Here is a 19,241-nt window from a genome sequence, read left to right on the forward strand (position 1 = left end):
TCTTGTTTCCTCACGAAGAAAGGAAAAAGAAAAGATGTATCCTGCTGGGCACATTGGTGCAAGCCTGTAATCCCAGGTACTCTGGAGGCTAAGTGGGGAGGGCTGCTTGAGGCCAGGAGTTTGGGGTTGCAGTGAGCTATGACAGTACTGTGAATACACACGGCGTCACCCTGGGCAACATAATGAGACCCTGTCTCTAAAACAAAAATAGGCCGGGCGCAGTGGCTCAAGCCTGTAATCCCAGCACTTTGGGAGGCCGAGGCGGGTGGATCACAAGGTCAAGAGATCGAGACCATCCTGGTCAACATGGTGAAACCCCGTCTCTATTAAAAACACAAAAAATTAGCTGGGCATGGTGGCACGTGCCTGTAATCCCAGCTACTCAGGAGGCTGAGGCAGGAGAATTGCTTGAACCCAGGAGGAGGAGGTTGCAGTGAGCTGAGAGCGTGCCATTGCACTCCAGCCTGGGCAACAAGAGCGAAACTCCGTCTCAAAAAAAAAAACAAAAAACAAAAAACAAAAATAGCAAAACTAATTTGTGGACTAGGCATGGTGGCTGACGCCTGTAATCCCAGCACTATGGGAGGCTGAGTGAGGGGGGTGGATCATTTGAGGTCAGTAGTTTGAGAACAGCCTGGGCAACATGGTGAAACCCTGTCTCTACTAAAAATACAAAAATTAGCCGGTTGTGGTAAGACACGCCTGTAATCCCAGCTGCTCAGGAGGCTGAGGCAGGAAAATCACTTGAACCCAGGAGGCAGGGGTTGCAGTGAGCTGAGATCGAGCCACTGTACTCTAGCCTGGACAACAGAGCGAGACTCTGTCTCAAAAAAAAAAAAAAAAAAAAATTGTAAAAAAAGATGTATTTTTTCTTTCAAGAGCATATAAGTGTCTCTATCATATAATTCCACACCTTTCAAGGAGCTCATGACTCACCCCCTCACCGCATAAAGAATCCCTGAGCAAACCCAACCCTTGATTTTCCAGAGGAGGAAATAGAGACCCAGAAGAGCCAGTGACCAACTCTTCTGCTGTGCTCAGCAGTGCGGCAAACAGGCTGGGGGTGGGGAGCTAGGTTGGCACAGGCTGGTGGCAGACACAAGTGGGGCGAGCAGAACCTCAGTGTGGCACGAACACTGGCGCCTGACTCTGATTCCCGGGCTGCAGTCTCCCGACGTGGGAGGGTGTGATTCGGATTGGGGTGCAGCAGAGCCACTGAGCACAGCTGCTACTGCAGGGCCATAAGCTGGAGAAGTGGGTACGGGGGCCTGGCCTTCAGTGCTGCCTCTGAGGCTACAACAGGGCTAACCTAGGCTGGCTTCCTGAAAAGCACAGGGAGGCCGAGGCTGCCTTCCTGCACTCCTCAGCAGGTGCCCCCACCTGCTCAGGCACTGGGTGGGCAGGGGTGAGAATGGGGGTGAAGAAGGTTGAAGGGGCCAAAGGAAGCAGTGCTAGCAAAATGGATGGGGTTGCACAGAGGGGCTCACTCTGCCTTCCCCCGACCTCCAGCATCCATCTCTCCAGACTCCCTCCTCTTTTTGCATCTCCCTGAAGTCCAGGGAACCTTCTTCATCCCACACAGTACATGCCAGGTGAAGCTCAGCCTGCAGGTGGTGGCGGGGAATGAAGGTCACATGTGGATCAGAGACAGAGCCAAATGGTGGGATGGCATCACCAGTGGCTTCCTAGACATCTTTTGCCCCAGGCCAATGGTGTTGCTGTTCCATCCACCCCCAGAGTGGGCCCAGAAGAGGGCAAAGGCTACAGTGGGGCACCAGCTGTTCCCAGGCCCTAGGCTGTGAGCGTGCTCCAGGGGGTTCAGCCACCCGAAAAAAGCTGCTGTGCTCAGCAGTGCAGCAAATAGGCTGGGGGGAGTGGGCGTCCAGGCCAGCTGCAGGCTGCTGGCACACGCAGCGGGGTGTGCAGAAGGCTTGGCTGCGAGGCTTTCCGGTTTTCAGTCCCTGGAGCCTGTGGCCCAGTGCCTCAGGGTGTGTGTCCATCTTGTTGGTCTAAGGCATTGAGGAAGCCAGGGCTGGGAGGGAAAGAGCTAAGCTGAGAAGGAAAAGGCAGCTTCCAAGCCTGGCTTGATCACTAATTTGCTGGGTGACCCTGCCCTTGTACAAGTCATTAGCCCACGCCAGGCCTCAGTTTCCTCTGTATAAAGAGGGAGGGTTGAGCTGGATAATCCATGTGGCCTGGGATAAACTACCTAACCTGGCTGTGCCTCGGTTCTTCCCCTGTGAGAGGAAGACACCCCCACTCGGCTCACTGGATCCTGGAGAGGATTAAGTAACATCAAGTTCTTGGCGCCGTTCCTCCGGCACAGTAGGTGCCTATTTATGAGTTCCCTCTCTCTAAAAACCTTCATACGGTGCTTGTGACCCCTTCTTCCTGGAAGGGGGAGGGCCACCCTCCTTTCCCGGCTTCCCCGACCCCCAACCTCCAGGGCCTTCTCCATGTTAAGAGACCCAAAGAAAACTCAAGGAGGGGACCCAAGGTCTGGGCCCACCTGGCCTACCTTGCTCAGGGGGTGGGGGCTGGAAACCGGAACCGGCGGAGGAGGGGGCGCCCATCAGGAAAGGCAGCCCACCCCCCGCATCTCGGCAGCGCCAGCAATGCCCCGGCACCCCCGCAGCCCGCCTCTCCTTCGCGCCCCGCTCCCCTCCACCTATAAATAGCACAGGACAAGCTCGCCGTGGCGATGACGCGGCTGGGCAGGCGGAGGGAAAGGCAGCTCTGCCAGAGCGGTGGGCGGCGGGCGCGGCGGCAGGAGGGGTGCAGCCCCTCCATGCTGGGCTCCGATGACGGCCACCACTGAATCATCCCGGGGCCCCACGGGCCGCGACTGTCCCCGCCGCCAGCGTTTCTGTCTCGGGCTTAGGGGACTGCGGGGGCGAGGCTGACCGCGGGCGAGTAGTGAGCCCTCCCAGACTGCCGGCACGCCCGGTCTCGGAAGGCACCTCTGGGTGGGCAAAAACGGTGCCAACGGCCCTGGCGCGCAGGTGCGTGTCCACCCCCTGCGACACTCAGATGCACGTGGAGCCGGAAAGTGACCGCAGCCCCACCCCGTTTCCTTCCAGCGTCCCCATACCTCCTACCCCTTTCTTCAGGTCCTCTTTAGGCTCTCCCCAGACCTTACCCTCCTCGGGCTGCTGGAGGAAGGGGATGAAGCCTGAGACCCCTGCCATGTTGCCACCTGCCCAGCACCCCTCCTTTCAGAGACGGAGGAATCCTTCTGCTCTCAGCCCTGCCCCTCTCAGCATCCCCAGCCCCCACTCCCCACCTCCCTGCCCCTTTCCTTCCTCTATCCCAGTGAGACACAGAGCAGATGGGCTGGGACAAGAAACATTTAATTAGCGATCTGGGGGCTCGGCAAGAACCCAGCAGACCCATCATGCAGCCTCATGTACAGTGGGCATTGGGCCCGCCCCTGGGATATTGCTGGGGGGGGCCTCATGGCAGCAAACAGGGCAGTGTGGCTTGAACCCCCACTTTGCGGGGAAGAAGTGGGGCAGGGGCCTTTGGGTAGGAGGGTCTGTGTCTCTCCCACTGCATGGGAGGGTCTAACTGTGCCCAGAATGGGGTGGCATGGGTGGGCACAATCAAGGGCATAGAGGAGGGTCTGAGCTTGGGGGAGGGAGGCTGGCACCAGAGAAAAGCAGCCTGCAAGGGAGGGGTCCTCTCTGTGTGTGCCCATCCACCCCCTTTCCTGGAGGCCAAACAGAACATTCCACCTTCCTTATCTGTCTTCCACCCAGTCTTTTCCCCAGGGTTCTGTGTCCAGGACAAGGGAGCAGATACAGCCAGCAAAGGGGCTCCTGTAGCATCTGCCTGCCCCCTGAAGAGCCTGGAGAGATGCGGGAGAAAGGTCAGCCAGAGGGTTGGGCTCCTGGGGCAGGCCGGCAAAGCCTGGGATGGGAACTGACATCAAGTTACAGGCTCCCCTGGTGGGCGGTTTCTGTGACTGAGGGTCCTAACAGTGAAATGGGGTTGTTTTGACCAAGCATGGGCCAGGGTTTTGTTCTCAACTGGGTTTCCCCGTCCAGGCAGCTCTTGGGTTTTCTTTTTCTTTTTCTTTTTTTTTTTGAAACGGAGTCTGGATCTGTTGCCCAAGCTGGAGGGCAGTGGCACGACAGAGCCTCCTCAGCTCACTGCAACCTCCGCCTCCCAGGTTCAAGCAGTTCTCCCGCCTCAGCCTCCCAAGTAGCTGGGATTACCAGCACCCCCAATCATGCCTGGCTAACTTTTGTATTTTTAGTAGAGATGGGGTTTCACCATGTTGGCCAGGCTGGTCTTGAACTCCTGACCTCAGGTGATCCGCCCACCTCGGCCTCCCAAAGTGCTGAGATTACAGGCATGAGCTTCCACACCCGGCCAGCTCTTGAGTTTTCTACTTGAAAGGACAGTCTCTTATTTGTCACACCTTCCAGGGACCTCAGCCTTCCTCTCCTTCAGCCCAGGTTTCAAGTAATGGGAGAGATTCCTGCACAACTTTCCTGAGAATTGACTGAGTGACAGAGGGGAAGACCAGAGGGTAAACTCAGGACCCTCCTATGGCCCTGGGTCCCCTCCCCACCCAGGGTGGAGGGCTGAGGACAAAGGCCTGCTCCCAAGGCCCCACTTGCAAAGGAGCAGATGCATGGTCACACAAACACAGACCCAAGCAGAGGCCCTGTGGGGAGAGGGGTGTGCCAGGCATGCACAGGCAGTGTGGGCAGGGAAGTCTGGAAGAAGCAGCAAAGAAATTCCCCAGAACCCTCCCTGGGGCTGGACTCAGCCCAGCAAGTGGATCGGGGTGCCTGGGTGCTGGGTGGACCTACCTGTAGCTTCCTCATTCTCTCCCGCCCCACCCCATCCCTGCCAAGTCCCAGAGGATATACCACTCAGGTCACCCCACCCAAGAAATAAAATATTCCTCAGTACAGAGGCTCCTAAGCCACAGTTAGTGGCACCTAGGAGAGAGACAGAGGGAGGAAGGGTATGGAGTGGACAAGGGGGCCTGATCCCCTCCCTGGCCAGAAGCAAGGGCCAGACACGGGCAAGGTTGGCATCTGGGTTCCCTTGGCTCCTCTCAGATCTCGGTCAGGGCGTCGACTGGCACCAGGCCTCGCTTCTTGCCGCTGCTGACACGGACGAAGCCATCAGCATCCTTGCTTCTGCCCATGCCCACACATATCTGAGCCAGAGAGACATGGAGCTGAGGCCTGGCATGGCTGGCAGCCCTGCCCTCAGTCCTGCCCATGGCCCCCAGCGGACCCCTCCGGGGGGGATGATGGGACCAGTGTCAGATGTGGATCAAGCCCTTCGTTGGAGTGATGGGAGCAGATTTCCCGAGGGTAGAGGCCTCAGCAGTGAGACCAGGACATCAGCAGACACGAAACAGTGCTTCAGGGCTGACCTAGGAGATCAGCCGCCATACTGCCCCACCCCAACCCCATTACAGAGGAGGTTACAAGGGAAAAGGACTTGTCTCAAGTTACACAGAAAGCCAGAGCTAGCATTCAAACCTGAGCTTTAGACTCTGAATCCAGTGCTCCTGCCCTATAATGTCACTCGGTCTCCTGTCTCTGTTAGTCACCAACCCAAATTATCCAACAGGGGCTGGCAGGAGGGCCTGCATCCCCTTCCTTCTAACCTGCTTTCCCCCCAGCTGCCAGGATCAGCCTCCCCCTGACATTTGCCCCCACCCCGAAGCCTGACTCCCTGCCTCCACCGCAGGGCCCCAGGCTGGGCCTCAGGCACTCACCTGGTTCTCCTTAAGGCTCATGTAACCCTGTTCCTTGTTCCCAGAGAAGGGCTGGCAGCAGCGCCAAACATTCTCACCTGGCCTCACCCGCTGCACAAAATTAGCTGGGAAGAAGCCAACCCGGTCGCCGATCTTGCCCTGGGGACGAGGTTGGCAATGAGCGCCTGAGCCACACCCCACCCCTCCTACCCACCACTGCTTTCTCTAGACCCGGCTCCCACTCAGCGCCAACGCCATTACCCTCCAGATCTGGGGCTCTCCGTATTCCAGCCCCCAGCCAGGTGGCTTCTGGGCCAGGAAGGGCATGAGGTAAGCAGAGGGACAGGGCTGAGGCAAGGAGAATCAAAATGGAGAGGATGTCCCAAGGGTTGGTCTTCGTTTTGGCTAGGACCAGTGATGGGAGGAGAGGTTGGGGCCTGGTGAGAAGGTGGGGGCAGTGCCCATCGAGGGTGGGGGCTGCTGGGGTGCCTACCAGGGTCCCTCCACTCCCCACCCTGCTGAGTCACCTTCCACCAGTCCTCATTAGAGTCATCCACCAGCATGATCCGATCTCCAGGCCTGGGGAGGACACCTTGGTTAGCATAGGGAGCAGGGAGTCCTGCCCACCTCCATTCTAGCAGTCCCTGGGCACCTGGGACCCTGCAGTCCTCAGCTGGGAGAGAGGATTCCTTTTTGTTGTTGTTTAGACAGAGTCTCGCTCTGTCACCCAGGCTGGAGTGCAGTGATGCAATCTTGGCTCACTGCAACCTCCACTTCCTGGGTTCAAGTGATTCTCCTGCCTCAGCCTCCCAAGTAACTGGGATTACAGGCACCTGCCACCATGCCCAGCTAATTTTTGTATTTTTAGTAGAGATGGAGTTTTAAGTTTTCACCTGTTGGCCAGGCTGGTTTTTTGTTTGTTTGTTTGTTTGTTTTAATCATTATGCAAAACAAGCCAGGTTGGTCTTGAACTCCTGACCTCAAGTGATCTGCTGGCCTCAGATTCCCAAAGTGCTGGGATTACAGGCATGAGCCACCATGCCCTGCTGGGAAGAGATTCTTGATGCCCTCAGAGGACACTGTGTGACCACAGGTGCAGCAGGCACTTGCTGGGATAGCCCAGACAGAGGGCAGGAGACATGACCCTAGCATGAATCACTCTTGGACCCTGGGCAGCTCTGGCTCCTGTCTGGGCTCACTGGCCTCAAGTGTGCAAGAAGGTTCTTGAAGGCCCCCCTCACACTGTGCCCCAAGGTCTGGGAGCACAGAGCTGCTCAGCAGGGCCGGTCACCAAGGGGACTTACTGCAGAGCCAGATCATTGTTCTCCTGGGGCAGAAACTTGTAGAGTGCGACGTAGGAGTACATGGGCCCCACATCCTTCCGCAGTGGCACTTTGGGGGGCTGCGGGAGAATCTCTGGGTCGGTGACGGGAAAGCAGCACCCTCACTCCCCCCACTCTCCACTTGCTCTGAGTGTGCCACCCTGGGGGCTGTAGGGGACACAGTGAGTCCTGGGTCAAAGGCAGGGAGAAGTGAGACCCTCGTACGTGCTTTGCTCACCCACCCCAATGGGCACTGGGCCAGGCTGGAGAGGGGAGTCCCCTCCTGCCTGCTATCCCCTGGAGTTGCCTGCCTTTGGAAGAGCAGGAGTGAGTGCAGTGGGCAGTGGGCTGGGGGTGAGAGGGTAACTCCTCCTGCCTCCCATGCCCTCTCACCCTGGCATTGCCCATCCCCGAGGATAAGTGAAAAGAAAGCATCGAATCCCCATGCACCATGTTCTTGCCCTCCTATGCATCAATGGCAAGAAGAGATGACACCCGCTTCCCATCCTGGCCTTCCGGGCCGGTGCCAGTACAGGCTCACCTGCTGTCCAGGGCTCTTCTCCTCTGGTCCTGGCCCTTCACTCTCTGCTGGGGCTGTGAGTACTGGAGATGCTAGGGGTGGGAGCAGGGAAGGGTGAGAGGCAGCAGGGGGCACCTCCATTGTACCCCATTCCTGCCCCTGGTGCCTGCTGCCACTCACCACTGTCACCAGGCCCCTCCTCGGAGCTGCGGATGCTGCCTTCCCCATCCTCGGTCAGCTCATCCCGCTCACTCTGGGGACAGAGAGAGGAGAGGGTTCAGCCCCCAAGCCCACTGTCATGTTCAGACACCCCTCCCCAAAAGACCCCGCCCCCCGTTTTTGCCCACCATACCAGACTCCGTGTCGGGGATTCAGAGGTGCTGCTGAAACTGGAGCGGTTCATCAGTGCCAGGGAGGTGCCATAGCGCAGGGTCTCGTAGACAGGGTCCACCTTCCCACTGGCCCCTGCTGAATATCCACCCTCAAGGTCTGGCTCTGCCCCGAAGCCCTGCACCTCTAGCCCCGGCTCAGCATGCCGCAGGCTGAGCTCCGCAGCTGCCCCTCACCTGTCCCTCGCAGGTCTTCCTCATCCCAGAGATGGCTCCGGGTCCTCCCATGGTGCTCACGCAGAAACCTGGATCATCCTGGACTCCTCACTGTCCTCACTGCCCACAGCCACTCCATCGCTGAGCCCTCCCTCCCCGCACGCCCAGAACCTGAACACCTCCCTCCGTCACCACTGCTACCAGCCTAATTCACGCTACCACACTGTCTCAACAGCTGTCATGGCCTTTCAACTAGTCTCCCTCCTTCCACTGCCGCTCTGCCAATCCACACAGCAACCAGAATGCTTTTGTAGGAACAGAAATTGCCCTTAGAAGAAAGTCCAAAGACTAAAATGGACCCTGAGGCCTCGAACCCATAGTCTCTTTATAGCCACTCCATCTTCCTCCCTCAGTCCCAGTCACCACTCACTTTGCCTTTTTTTTTTTTTTTTTTGAGACGGAGTCTCCTTCTGTCTTCCAGGTTGGAGTGCAGTGGCCAGATCTCAGCTCACTGTAACCTCCGCCTCCCAGGTTCAAACAATTCTATAGCCTCAGCCTCCTGAGTAGCTGGGATTACAGGCACCCACCACCATGCCCAGCTAATTTTTGTATTTTAGTAGAGTCAGGGTTTCACCATGTTGACCAAGATGGCCTTGATCTCTTGACCTTGTGATCCGCCCACCTCGGCCTCCCAAAGTGCTGGGATTACAGGCATGAGCCACCGCACCTGGCCCACTTTGCCCTTTCTTAAACTCCTTGTCCTTCCTTTCTCAGCCTTCCCTCTGCCCCACACCCATCTTTCCAGATCCTGAACAGGTGAACCCCTCACACCTCATCCTTCACATCTCTGGGAAGTCTTCCCTGATTTTGCAGATGAAGACAGCAAGATTTTTTTTCTCTGTCTCTCTTAGTTTAAAGACAGAGTCTCACCATGTTGCCCAGACCGGACTCCAACTCCTGGGCTCAAGCAATCCTCCCACCTCAGCCTCCCAAGTAGCTGGGATTACAGGTACGAGCCACCACACTGGGCTTTTGGCACACATTCTATGCTCTATTCCTTCTTGCCCGCTTAAGGCACTCATGCCAATGGTGACCGACTGATGATCTGCCTGACTGTCCATTTCAGTCCTATCTCCTTTACTAGGCCATAAATTCCCCCTTCTTCACTGCTGTGTCTCAGAGTCCAGCTCTGTGCTTGGCACTTAGTATGTGCTTAATAAAGTGCTTGTTGAAGGAATGATGAGTGAATGAATGAATGAGCCCCAAATTCAGGACAGGAGCATCCAGAGAAGGGAAATGGTAGGAGAGCCAAGAACTGGCCATGCCAGCATGACTCAGGTACCCATCTCAGAAATGTTTATTTATTTATTTATTTTTTTGAGGTGAAGTCTCACTCTGTAGCCCAGCCTGGAGTGCAGTGGCGCCATCTTGGCTCACTGCAACCTCTGCCTCCCGAGTTCAAGCAATTCTCCTGCCTCAGCCTCCTGAGTAGCTGGGACCACAGGTGCGCACCACCACGCCCAGCTAATTTTTTATATTTTTAGTACAGGTGGGGTTTCGCTATGCTGGCCAGGCTGGTCAGGGATGTTGATTTCTCATCACACCACAGTGGGAGCAGGACAGCAGCCAAGGGGACACTCACCAGTGGGTGGGGACTCTTTGCTTGTGGCACAGGCTGGTGGTGGCTCATGCACCAGGAGAGGGGAGCTGAAGTTGCGGCGGAAGGAGGTGGACTATGATGAGAGAGAGCAGAGGGTGTGAGGAGGTCATGGCCCATGGAGAACTTGGTCCTTCCCAAGCCCAGGGCCCACCCCACAGGAGGGAGCCACCCTGAGGGGTATTCATTTTCCCATGTGACAGTCCTGGCAGCACTCAGCTGGCCATCTCTGCCTGGGTCCCCGCTCACCGTCTTGCCTGGGCATTGCTGGTGGGAGATCTCCTCAGAGCACCAGAGGTGGACGCTGACTTTGCACGTCTTACATCGCAAGCCTTGCTTGGAGTTTCCTAGGAAGAATTTAGGTTCAGCAATCGAGGACAGCCCCATGGGCAAAGGAAGCACGTTAGGGCATGAAGAGAGCAGAGGTTGGGCATCCTCATGCCAGCCTTGCGGCCCCGCACCTACCCCTCACACAGGGTGTGAAGGCACGTGGAAGCCAGAGTCAGTGAACACAGCAGTGACACTGGGTACACCCCAATCCCGGCCATGCTCCCTTCTCTGCCCAGGGTAAGCGGCACAGTTAGGGACGGGTGCAGTGGCTCATGCCTGTAATCCTAGCACTTTGGGAGGCTGAGGCAGATGGATTGCTTGAGCCCAGGATTGGAGACCAGCCTGAGCAACATGGCAAAACCCCATCTCCACAAAAAATTTTTAAATTAGCTGGGTGTGGCAGTGTGTGCCTGTAATCCCAGCTACTCCAGAGGCTGAGGAAGGAGGCTCCCTTGAGCCCGGGATGTGGAGGTTGCAGTCAGCCAAGATTGTGTCACTGCACTCCAGCCTGGGAGACAGAGCGAGACTCCGTCTCAAAAAAAAAAAAGAAGCACAGTTAGTATTGGGGCCCCTGAACAGCCAGAACCCAATAGTATCCGGCAGCTCCATGGGCCCACGCCCTAAGACCCTCCCCAGCCCCTCCCCGTATTGGCCTCGGCGCCCAGGCACCTACCTACGATGAGCTGATGGCACAGCTCACAAGGGCTGGCTCGCTTGAAGACATGCTCCTGGAAGCTGTGCAGCCTCGCTGGTTTGAGCGCTGCCAGGGAGCGTGGGGCTGGGCATGGCGAGGGGCTGGGGGTGGACAAGCCTCTGTCCGAGGCTGGGGGTGGTGGGGAGGGAGGGGGCAGTGGGGTTGGGGGCGTCAGCAGCACCTCAGTGGGGCACTTGAGCTCAGAGCCCGAGCGAAGGAAGAAGTTCTCCACGCTCTTACTTCGGAGGATGGTCTTGAGGGAGAGGGAGCGCTTGAATCGCTGGAGCTGAGAGAATAGGAGGGAGCTGTGAGTGGGAGCCTAGAGGGGGCTGGCCACGCAGGGCTTCCCTTCAGGGGGTCTCTGGCTGTTGGGACAGCAGCAGCAGCAGCAGTGTGGGGGCTGAGGGCCGGCGCAAAACGAAACACCAAGAGAAAGGCTTCCTAGGTCCCGCTGATGCTTCGCAACCTCAGGTACCACAAGAGCCTGGTGGGTGACCACGGGGAGAAAGGAGTCCTGGCTGAGTGGGCGGCAGTCAGGAGGGGTGAGGGCCATGGCTAACTGGATCCCCAGGGAGCCGCTGCAGGTCTGCAGCCAACCGAGGCTGCTCTAGAAGGCCAGCCCAGTGCTGCCAGGGTTTCTAATTTTTCAAAAGAAATCTAGACTTTGATGTGAAAGTGGATAGAAACAAGTTTAAGAGCTTCAGTGCCACTTTTCCTTGCAGAAATGGTAGTATACTATATTTCCTCTGCTTTGCTTTCTTTCACTTAACAGTAAATCCTGGAAATCATTCCATACCCATACATAAATAGATTCATCATTCTTTTTTATGGCTACAAAGTATTTTGTTGTATGGGTGTACCATTTACTCAAATTTAGAAAAAAAAAAAAAAATAGGGTGATGCAGTGGCTCCCGCCTATAATCTCAGTACCCTGAGAGGCTGAGGCAGGAGGCAATTGCTTGAGCCATGGAGTTGGAGGCCAGCCTGGGCAACATAGTATCCACCCGTGTTCTCAAACAGGCTGGGGGTGGGAGGAGTGGTCGTCCTGGATCCTCATCCTTGGGACTGATTCTCCCTCCAGAATGTCTCCCCAGCCCTCCCCTCCCAGCAACTCCTCACCTCCACAGCCCTTAGTTCAGGCCCTGATGTCCCCAGTCTGGTTCAAGGCCACAGCCCCAGCTCCAGCCCCTGCTTCCACCTGCCCTCTGTACAGCTGCTGGGGAGGTGATGCCTGACCCTGCTGAAAACCCTTCCTGGCTCCTCAGGACGCCGTCCAAGGCACTCACCCCAGCCATGAGACTCTCCTTGCACCTTGGCCAAACCTGTCCTTCCAACCTGTAGCCCAGAAATGAGGATTCTTTAACTTCTCCATGCTTTTTTTTTTTTTTTTTTTTTTTTTTTTGAGACGGAGTTTTTGCTCTTGTTACCCAGGCTGGAGTGCAATGGCACGATCTCGGCTCACCGCAACCTCCGCCTCCTGGGTTCAGGCAATTCTCCTGCCTCAGCCTCCTGAGTAGCTGGGATGACAGGCACGCGCCACCATGCCCAGCTGATTTTTTGTATTTTTAGTAGGGACAGGGTTTCACCATGTTGACCAGGCTGGTCTCGATCTCTTGACCTCGTGATCCACCCGCCTCGGCCTCCCAAAGTGCTGGGATGACAGGCGTGAGCTCCGGCGCCCGGCCGCCTTCATGCTTTCATGCCTCTGAGCTTTTGCCATGTTCGTCATCTTCTCTGCCTTACTCAGCTCGTACCCTCTTTATCCTGCCAATCTGCTTCCACTGGCCCTTCTCTTCGACGAAAGTCTTTTCCGAAGGAATTGTGCTTCGTGGCCCACGCCCTCCTCTGGTGTCTGCTGCATCCAGCCCAACTTCCATCACAGCCCCAATCAGGTGATGGCTGTTATTTATTTCTCATTCCCCAGGAAATTGTGAGCCCCTTAGGGATGGGCACAGTGGCTGGCTTCACATCCCCACACAGGCTCTCAACACATACTAGGTGCTCAGCCAGAGGCCTTTGGTAAACAAATGATAAGCCAGGCTGGACTCTCCATGGATCCCATTCTGGAGGAAAGGGTCGATTCTGTGGTGAGGCCAGAGCTATTTCCGCCTCTCACCTAAACACGCCCTACTGAGTCTTCCCAGAGGGAGGTCTGGAAGCCTCCTAACCAGAGCCTTGGCCGTCTCCCTTCCCACTGAGAGTCGCCTTACCCCTGCCCACTCCTTCCTACTAGAGACAGAAACAGGGGCCAGCAGCCTGGCTCCAGGCAGAGGGACTTGGCCAGCGTTCCCAGCTGGCACACCGGGCAGCCTATGTGCCATGGCTGTCTGCCTGGCCACCGTGCCAAGGGGATGGAAGTGGTGGCCCCTCCAGTCTCCAGGAGGCACGACAGAGAGAAGCAGAGGGGATGTTTGGGCATAAGGCAGGCTCTGGTGTGCCAGCTGGGAGGCCAAAGCCCTGGGGTGTCTGGCACACTGATGTGCTCAGTGCCTTCCAAACCCAGCTTCCTGGACAGCACTGTGGGCTTCTTTGTGTATCTATGAGAAGCAAGGCCCCGGGCCCCAGATGCCTGGGCGTTGGCGCAGAGGTGGAAGGCTGGAGAGACAATTATGAGAACACAAAACCCAGCCCATGTCAGGCTCTGGGCCAGCCAGGGCCACATGTGGCTCTAGGGGCTCGGATGGGCCCCAACAGGCAGGTGAACCATCCACTGCTCTGTCCAGGGACCTCAGGCATGGAGCACACGGGGTTGCTGGAGGATGTGCTGGGGCTGGGGGCAAAACTAAACCTGCAGCCTGAAGGCAAATCACTTCACTTCTTCTCTCTGAGCCTCAGTTTCCCCACATCCAAGAGGGAAGACTAGATATTCTCTTTTTTTTTTCACTCTTCTTGCCCAGGTTGGAGTGCAGTGGCACGCTTGGCTCATTGCAACCTCCGTCTCCCGGTTCAAGCGATTCTCCTGCCTCAGCCTCCCGAGTAACTGGGAGGCATGCACCACCATGCCCAGCTAATTTTGTATTTTCAGTAGAGACAGGTTTTCTCCATGTTGATCAGGCTGGTCTGGAACTTCCAACCTCAGGTGATCCGCCCGCCTCGGCCTCCCAGAATGCTGGGATTACAGGCGTGAGCCACCGTTCCTGGCCAGGAAAACTAGATACTCTCTAAGCAATAGAAGGCTCTAGGTCCAAATACCCCCAGAAACTTACATCTCTGAGGGGCTGTCATGGTCCAAACACTGGAACTAAGCTAACACTCTAAATGTAGCATCTCATTCATCCCAATGTGGCCCTTGGAGGTAGTGATAATTACTGTCCCACTTTTCAGATGAGGAATTGAGGCTCATAGCAGTTAAATCACTTGCCCAGGAGTCCTCAGCTGGTAAACAGTAGAGCCAGGACTTGAACCAGTGGCTCCAGTGAGCCCAAAGCACCAGAAGCATCCTGCTGCGCTGGGCCCTGCCTGGGCCCTCAGCCCCGTCCCTTAGCCAGGGGCTTGTCCACCAGGTCAAGCAAAGGTTAGGGTGAGAAGGGACCTGGAGGACTGGCCACCTAGAGTAGTCCCCACCTCATCACCCTGCAATGCCCTGGCCACATCCCCTCTCAAGAATTGGTCACCTCTTGTGATGGGAAGCAAGCGGTCTCTTGGGACAGTCATTCCATCTTTGGGCAGCTGCAATCGCTGGAAAGTGCTTCCCTATATAGAGCTGAAACCTGCCGCCTTGGGATTTTTGCCTATCAGCCCTTGTTCCTCCCTTGGCTCCAGAAAGGGCTACGCCCTCTCATACACATCAGCCCTTCAAATATTTGAAGACCTCATCGATCATGTCCCCCTTACCCCCCAGGCCCTTATTTTCATAGTAATCCTCATAGGAGGTTCCAAGTCTCCCTACCCTCCAGGCTGTGCCCTTTCCTGGTATCCCCTGGACTCAGTGCCAAGAGCCACCTCTGCTGGGTACCAGAGGCCTCTGGAACAGAATGTTCCTGGGTACCAGGGCAGCCCCAACTCTGCCGGCTGATACTCTCTGGCTTGGCTGTGGGCCCCAGATCCCAGCAGGGTGGCGAAGCAGGAAGGAATGACATGCCACCTGGGGTGGCTGGCAGATGTCAAAGGCTACAGGTCTGGGTTGGTGCATCTCTGCCAAATGGCTTGTTGCCTGCCCACTACAGAGACATCTGGCTTGGTTACCCAAACTGAATTTTGGTGCAGCCAGGCCAGGTATTCCTGCTGCTGGGGCTCCTGATTCCCGGACAGGACCTTTTCCCAGCTCTTTCCCCTACTATATTTTTGGTGCCCTCACTTCCATGGGGCCCATTCTCTGGCATGGAGAGAAGCTGCCGTGTACCCTGGCAAGTGGGCTCGCCTGCTCACTCTTCCTCCCAGTGCACCCAGTTTGTCCGGCTGGGAGCCTGGGCCACCGAGTCTGTTCTTCTGAACCCCATCCTAGAGACAGGGCCTGGCCTGTTTCCCCCCTACCTCCCCATACCCTGCGTGGCCCCTTATTTCCTCAATCCCCACAGCATCTCCTGAAAGGGCATGAGGCATCTGGCAGTGGGTGGTGGCAGATGTGGCGCAAGCTGACTCAGAGCAGAGCTGGCATGAGGGGGTCCTTCCAAGGGTGGCAACAAAGGGGGTGATGGGCAGGCCCTATGTGGTAAGAAGGGATGGAGACCAAGAGAGGAGGAGGATTCCCTGGGAGGGTTGCTGAGTGGCCCAGATGCAGGGCTGATCCCGCCTGGGGGCAAGCAGGAGGCAGCCAGCGATTCCCAGGGGGCACCAACACTGATGAATAAGCCTGGAGTGTTGGCGTCACTACCTGATGGGCACTGGCCCCCTCTGTCGTACCTGCCTCACGCTGAGCTGGGTGGGCAGCACCCAACCGCGCTCTCTTCCATCTCCCCCACCCACACAGTCTGGAGACAGGAGCTTCTTTGGGCCAGGGTGAGGTGTGCAATGGAAGGAGGCTAGCGGGGGATCCTGGGTTCTCTCTCTGCCACCTCTGCCCTGCCGAATACCCCCAACCCGACCCACAGCCTAGTCTGTGTTAGTGCGGAGTCCTTCACAAGAGTGAAGTGTAGGGGAGGGGCAGAGGGCCAGGGCTCCAGCTGGCCTAGCACAGAGGGGCTGGCTCAGGTATGTAACCTCTGCCCTCCCCTGCCCTTTGAATCTCCAAGCTCAGACAGAGAGGTGATGACACTCGAGGGTTCCAGGGCTGGGAGGAGGGAGAGGTACAGACCTGCAGGCCGTGACCTCCCCCCACACACAGCTGAGCAGGCAGCCTGCTGGAGTGCTGAGGCAGCACCACCCCGAGCTCCTGCCCGCCTTCCAGAGCTCCCACGGAGGGGGCTGGAGCGAACAGGCCTTGGTATGGGAAGCAGGGCAGGGCCTGTGGGGCCCCCAAGTCCCTGGAGGCAAGCAGGGGGACTGTGTATGTCTACCCAGGGTGACTAGAGGGCAACCGAGGTCAGCGGCATTGGAACTTAGGGGAGGTTCGGCTCCCAGACCGCCTGCTTGACAGAAGTTGTCACAAACATTCCAGGCAATACCCTCCCACCCAAACATCTTAGTCCTTTCCCAGGAGAGACTTGGCTCTCTAAATGGGAGTCAGCTCTGTGGCCTGACAGGCCAGAGTCGCATTTTTAGAAGGGGACAAGAGAAGGCCAGGTGTGCATGTGAAGACTGAAACATGGAGACCCACTGGGTCCCCTGATGCAGGATGGCAGCTCCCTGGGGTGCCTCTGCCAGACTCCACCCTGATCCTATGGCCTCCTCCTCCGTAGGATCAGGATGGAGACCGTCCTCCTCAGGGTCACTCCCTTGATGACCTTGACCTTGAATGAACCTCAGCTCCTGCGGGGTGGTCAAGATGGAAGGAGGAGTCAGGGGGACAGTGGGAAGAGCCAGCGATTCCTCCGGAGCCCAGGCCCACCATTTCTGGTCCTCACTGTCCCCCATCGCCTCTGGAGAACAGGAACAGGATGGGAACAAAATACCAGGGGAAGAGAGAGGGAGGAGGTCTTGGCCTGAAGTCTGGGAGGGGGCAGGGCGCACGCTTGGCACAGCCCTTTCTGCCCCATCCCCCGGACCGCTCAGGTTGCTCCCGCAGAACAAAACTTCCCGTGGGCCAGTCGCCAGTACCTAGAACTTGGGAAGGGAGCAGACGGATTAGAAGTGGGGTAGGGGGGTGCTGAGTGTGAGTGGCGATCTCTCCACACCCAGTTCAGCGCCAGGAGTCTGGGCTCCGCCCGCCTTCGCGGGGAGTAATTTATTCATGATGACTCCCGCAGGAGTAACAATCATCCATAATTAGGGTTAATGATGACATTCATTAATTACGATGACTTCTCTTTTCGCTTCTACCCGCTCCCCCGCCCCCCTCCACCGCTTGGTCCCGCTCCCGGGGTAGGGGGTGGGGCTGCCTTTCTGGTCTGGAGCCACAACCGCAGGCCCGGGTCCCCGCTCGCGACCGACGGCCCGCGCTGCCGCAGGCCCCCGCGTGGATTCCGCAGCTGCGCACCCCCGGCCGCGGCCTCGCGTCCCCGAGCCCAACCTGGCTGGGAGCGGGGAATGCAGGACTGCGGAGGGGCAGGGAGAGACACCCAGAGACGCGGGGAGAGACGCGGAGAGACGCACACAGGGAGACGCCAAGACACGGACACGCAGGTTGTAGAGACACATTCAGAGACACGAGCGAGGACAGAGGCGCGGACCGAGCCCGGGACGGGGACCTGGCGGCCGCGGGAGAGTGCGCCTCGCACGCACAGCCGGGCACGCACCCCGCCCGCGCCGCTCCACACGCGCCCTCCGGCCTCCCTGCGCCCATCCCTCCAACGAAGCCCGGTTGCCGCCTCCCCGGAGGGTAGCGATGGTGCGCGCGGCCGTGCGGTGCTGGTGTGATCCGGGGCTCCTCGTGGCCCCTCGTCGCCAATCCACTCCTCCCCCCGAGCGTGGCGCGGAGCCTCCGTGGTCACGCGGGCCCCGCGACCGCGACCCCAGGACGCCCGGGCCCACAGGAGGACCCCGCCAGGAAGAGGGCACCCGGGCCAGGGACACACGGGGCGGGGACAGGCCTCGCGCCCCCCAAGTTACCTTGGTTTCCTGGAGGGCGGAGACGGTCCCTGGGGGGCTGTGGGTGGCCGCGTCATCCGGTTCGTTCTCCTTCTCGCTCATCTCGGTCATGGCTCGGGAGGAGGGTCGGAGAGGGTGCGGAGACCCGACGGCAGGCCGGCCGCGGGCAGGCTGCGGGTGGCGGGCGTCTCCGGGACTCTGAAGCCCTTCTCCAGAGGCTGCCCCCAGTTAGCCTCGGGCACGGCAGCCCCCCACCCGCGGGCGCGGGCGGAGAAAGTTGCCGGGGTGGCGGGCGAGGGGAGATGACCACGCCGAGCCGCGAGAGCGGGACGACCCCGGGCGAGAGGACCGAGGGTCTGCAGAGGATGCTGCTCGGAGCGCGGGGAGGAGGAAAGTGGGGCCGCGGGGATGAGCCGAGGGAGGGAGCCACGGAGCTGTCCGTGTCCGGCCGGTTCCGCCGTCCTCTGCGCCCGCCCCCCATCCCCTCCCCTCCCCCGCCGGCCCCAGCCCGGCACCCGGCGGCCCCTCCGCCCAGTCCTCGCCGCCCAACTTTGATTTAGGAGGTCGCCTGGTCCCGCCCCCTGCCCTCCGCCGCTCCCCCGCGCCGCCATGCAAATCGGGCTCTCAGCTATTGGCTGCCGCGGTGGCCAGGAGGGCGAACTGGGCGGAATCTTGGGGGGCTCGACACGATGGGGCGGGGCTTGGCGGGGAAAGAAGCGGAGGAGGGAGTTTCACACTGAAAAACCCTGGATGGGGGGGCGTGACCAGATTGAGGGAAGCTTGGGGAGATCATAGTAGCGTCGCGATGGGTTGCAGGGAACAGAAATAGGTTGGGGCTGCAGCAAGATAGCTGAGAGTGAGATCGGAGTTAGGACTTCCTGGAGAGCGAAGATCGAAAGATGTCAGAGGTTGGTGAAGGAAGAATGGGGACCCATCTGTGCCATTAATTGGATGCCTCTGTGCCCTGAAAAGACTTTCTCCAAATATACACACACCTGGACTATGGTGTATGCGTCAAAGTCAGGCCAGACGATTCCTCCTTGTGATGGAAAGCAGGATGATTCTATCCCTTTCCGGGCTTGGTGTCTGAACTTCAGCAGAGGTGGGACCTCAGTCCTCACATCCAAAGTCCCCAGACTTCACTACAACACTCTCCCCTCCTGAAGATCCTACCACAACTGGAGTTTGATCAGGGGATAATACGGAGAGGTGGGGGAAGAGGTCCTCACCCTCCAAGGTGTCCCTCGTTCCACCTGGTCTGACAATAACCTTCTATTTATTTTTTATTTAGAAACAGGGTCTCACTCTTTCACCCAGGCTGGAGTGCAGTGGTGTGATCATAACTCACTGCAGTCTCAGGCTCCTGGGCTCAAGCGATCCTCA

At 58.1% G+C, this 19,241-nt stretch overlaps 1 protein-coding gene across 3 annotated transcripts; it reads right to left on the minus strand.

The window, feature by feature from the left end:
• Nucleotides 1-3,334: 3,334 nt before the first annotated feature.
• On the minus strand, nucleotides 3,335-18,505 carry STAC2 (SH3 and cysteine rich domain 2). 3 transcript variants are annotated; one of them, XM_003931190.4, is made up of 11 exons: nucleotides 17,880-18,505; nucleotides 10,773-11,079; nucleotides 10,019-10,116; nucleotides 9,755-9,845; nucleotides 7,920-8,032; nucleotides 7,748-7,820; nucleotides 7,589-7,659; nucleotides 7,030-7,127; nucleotides 6,253-6,304; nucleotides 5,747-5,884; nucleotides 3,335-5,176 (listed from the first exon to the last, which is right to left on the minus strand). In XM_003931190.4, the coding sequence occupies exons 1-11, from the start codon at nucleotides 17,967-17,969 to the stop codon at nucleotides 5,072-5,074; spliced, it is 1,236 nt and encodes a 411-aa protein (XP_003931239.1). In that variant the 5' UTR covers nucleotides 17,970-18,505; the 3' UTR covers nucleotides 3,335-5,071. The 3 variants fall into 3 exon arrangements, with proteins under 3 accessions (XP_003931239.1, XP_074244793.1, XP_010340110.1); XM_074388692.1 differs by having other exon boundaries at nucleotides 5,824-5,884; nucleotides 7,920-8,035; XM_010341808.3 differs by having other exon boundaries at nucleotides 7,920-8,035; nucleotides 17,880-18,502.
• Between the last annotated feature and the right edge of the window lie 736 nt (nucleotides 18,506-19,241).

This window comes from Saimiri boliviensis, chromosome 17, assembly GCF_048565385.1.
Source record: "Saimiri boliviensis isolate mSaiBol1 chromosome 17, mSaiBol1.pri, whole genome shotgun sequence".
Taxonomy (NCBI): Eukaryota; Metazoa; Chordata; class Mammalia; order Primates; family Cebidae; genus Saimiri; species Saimiri boliviensis.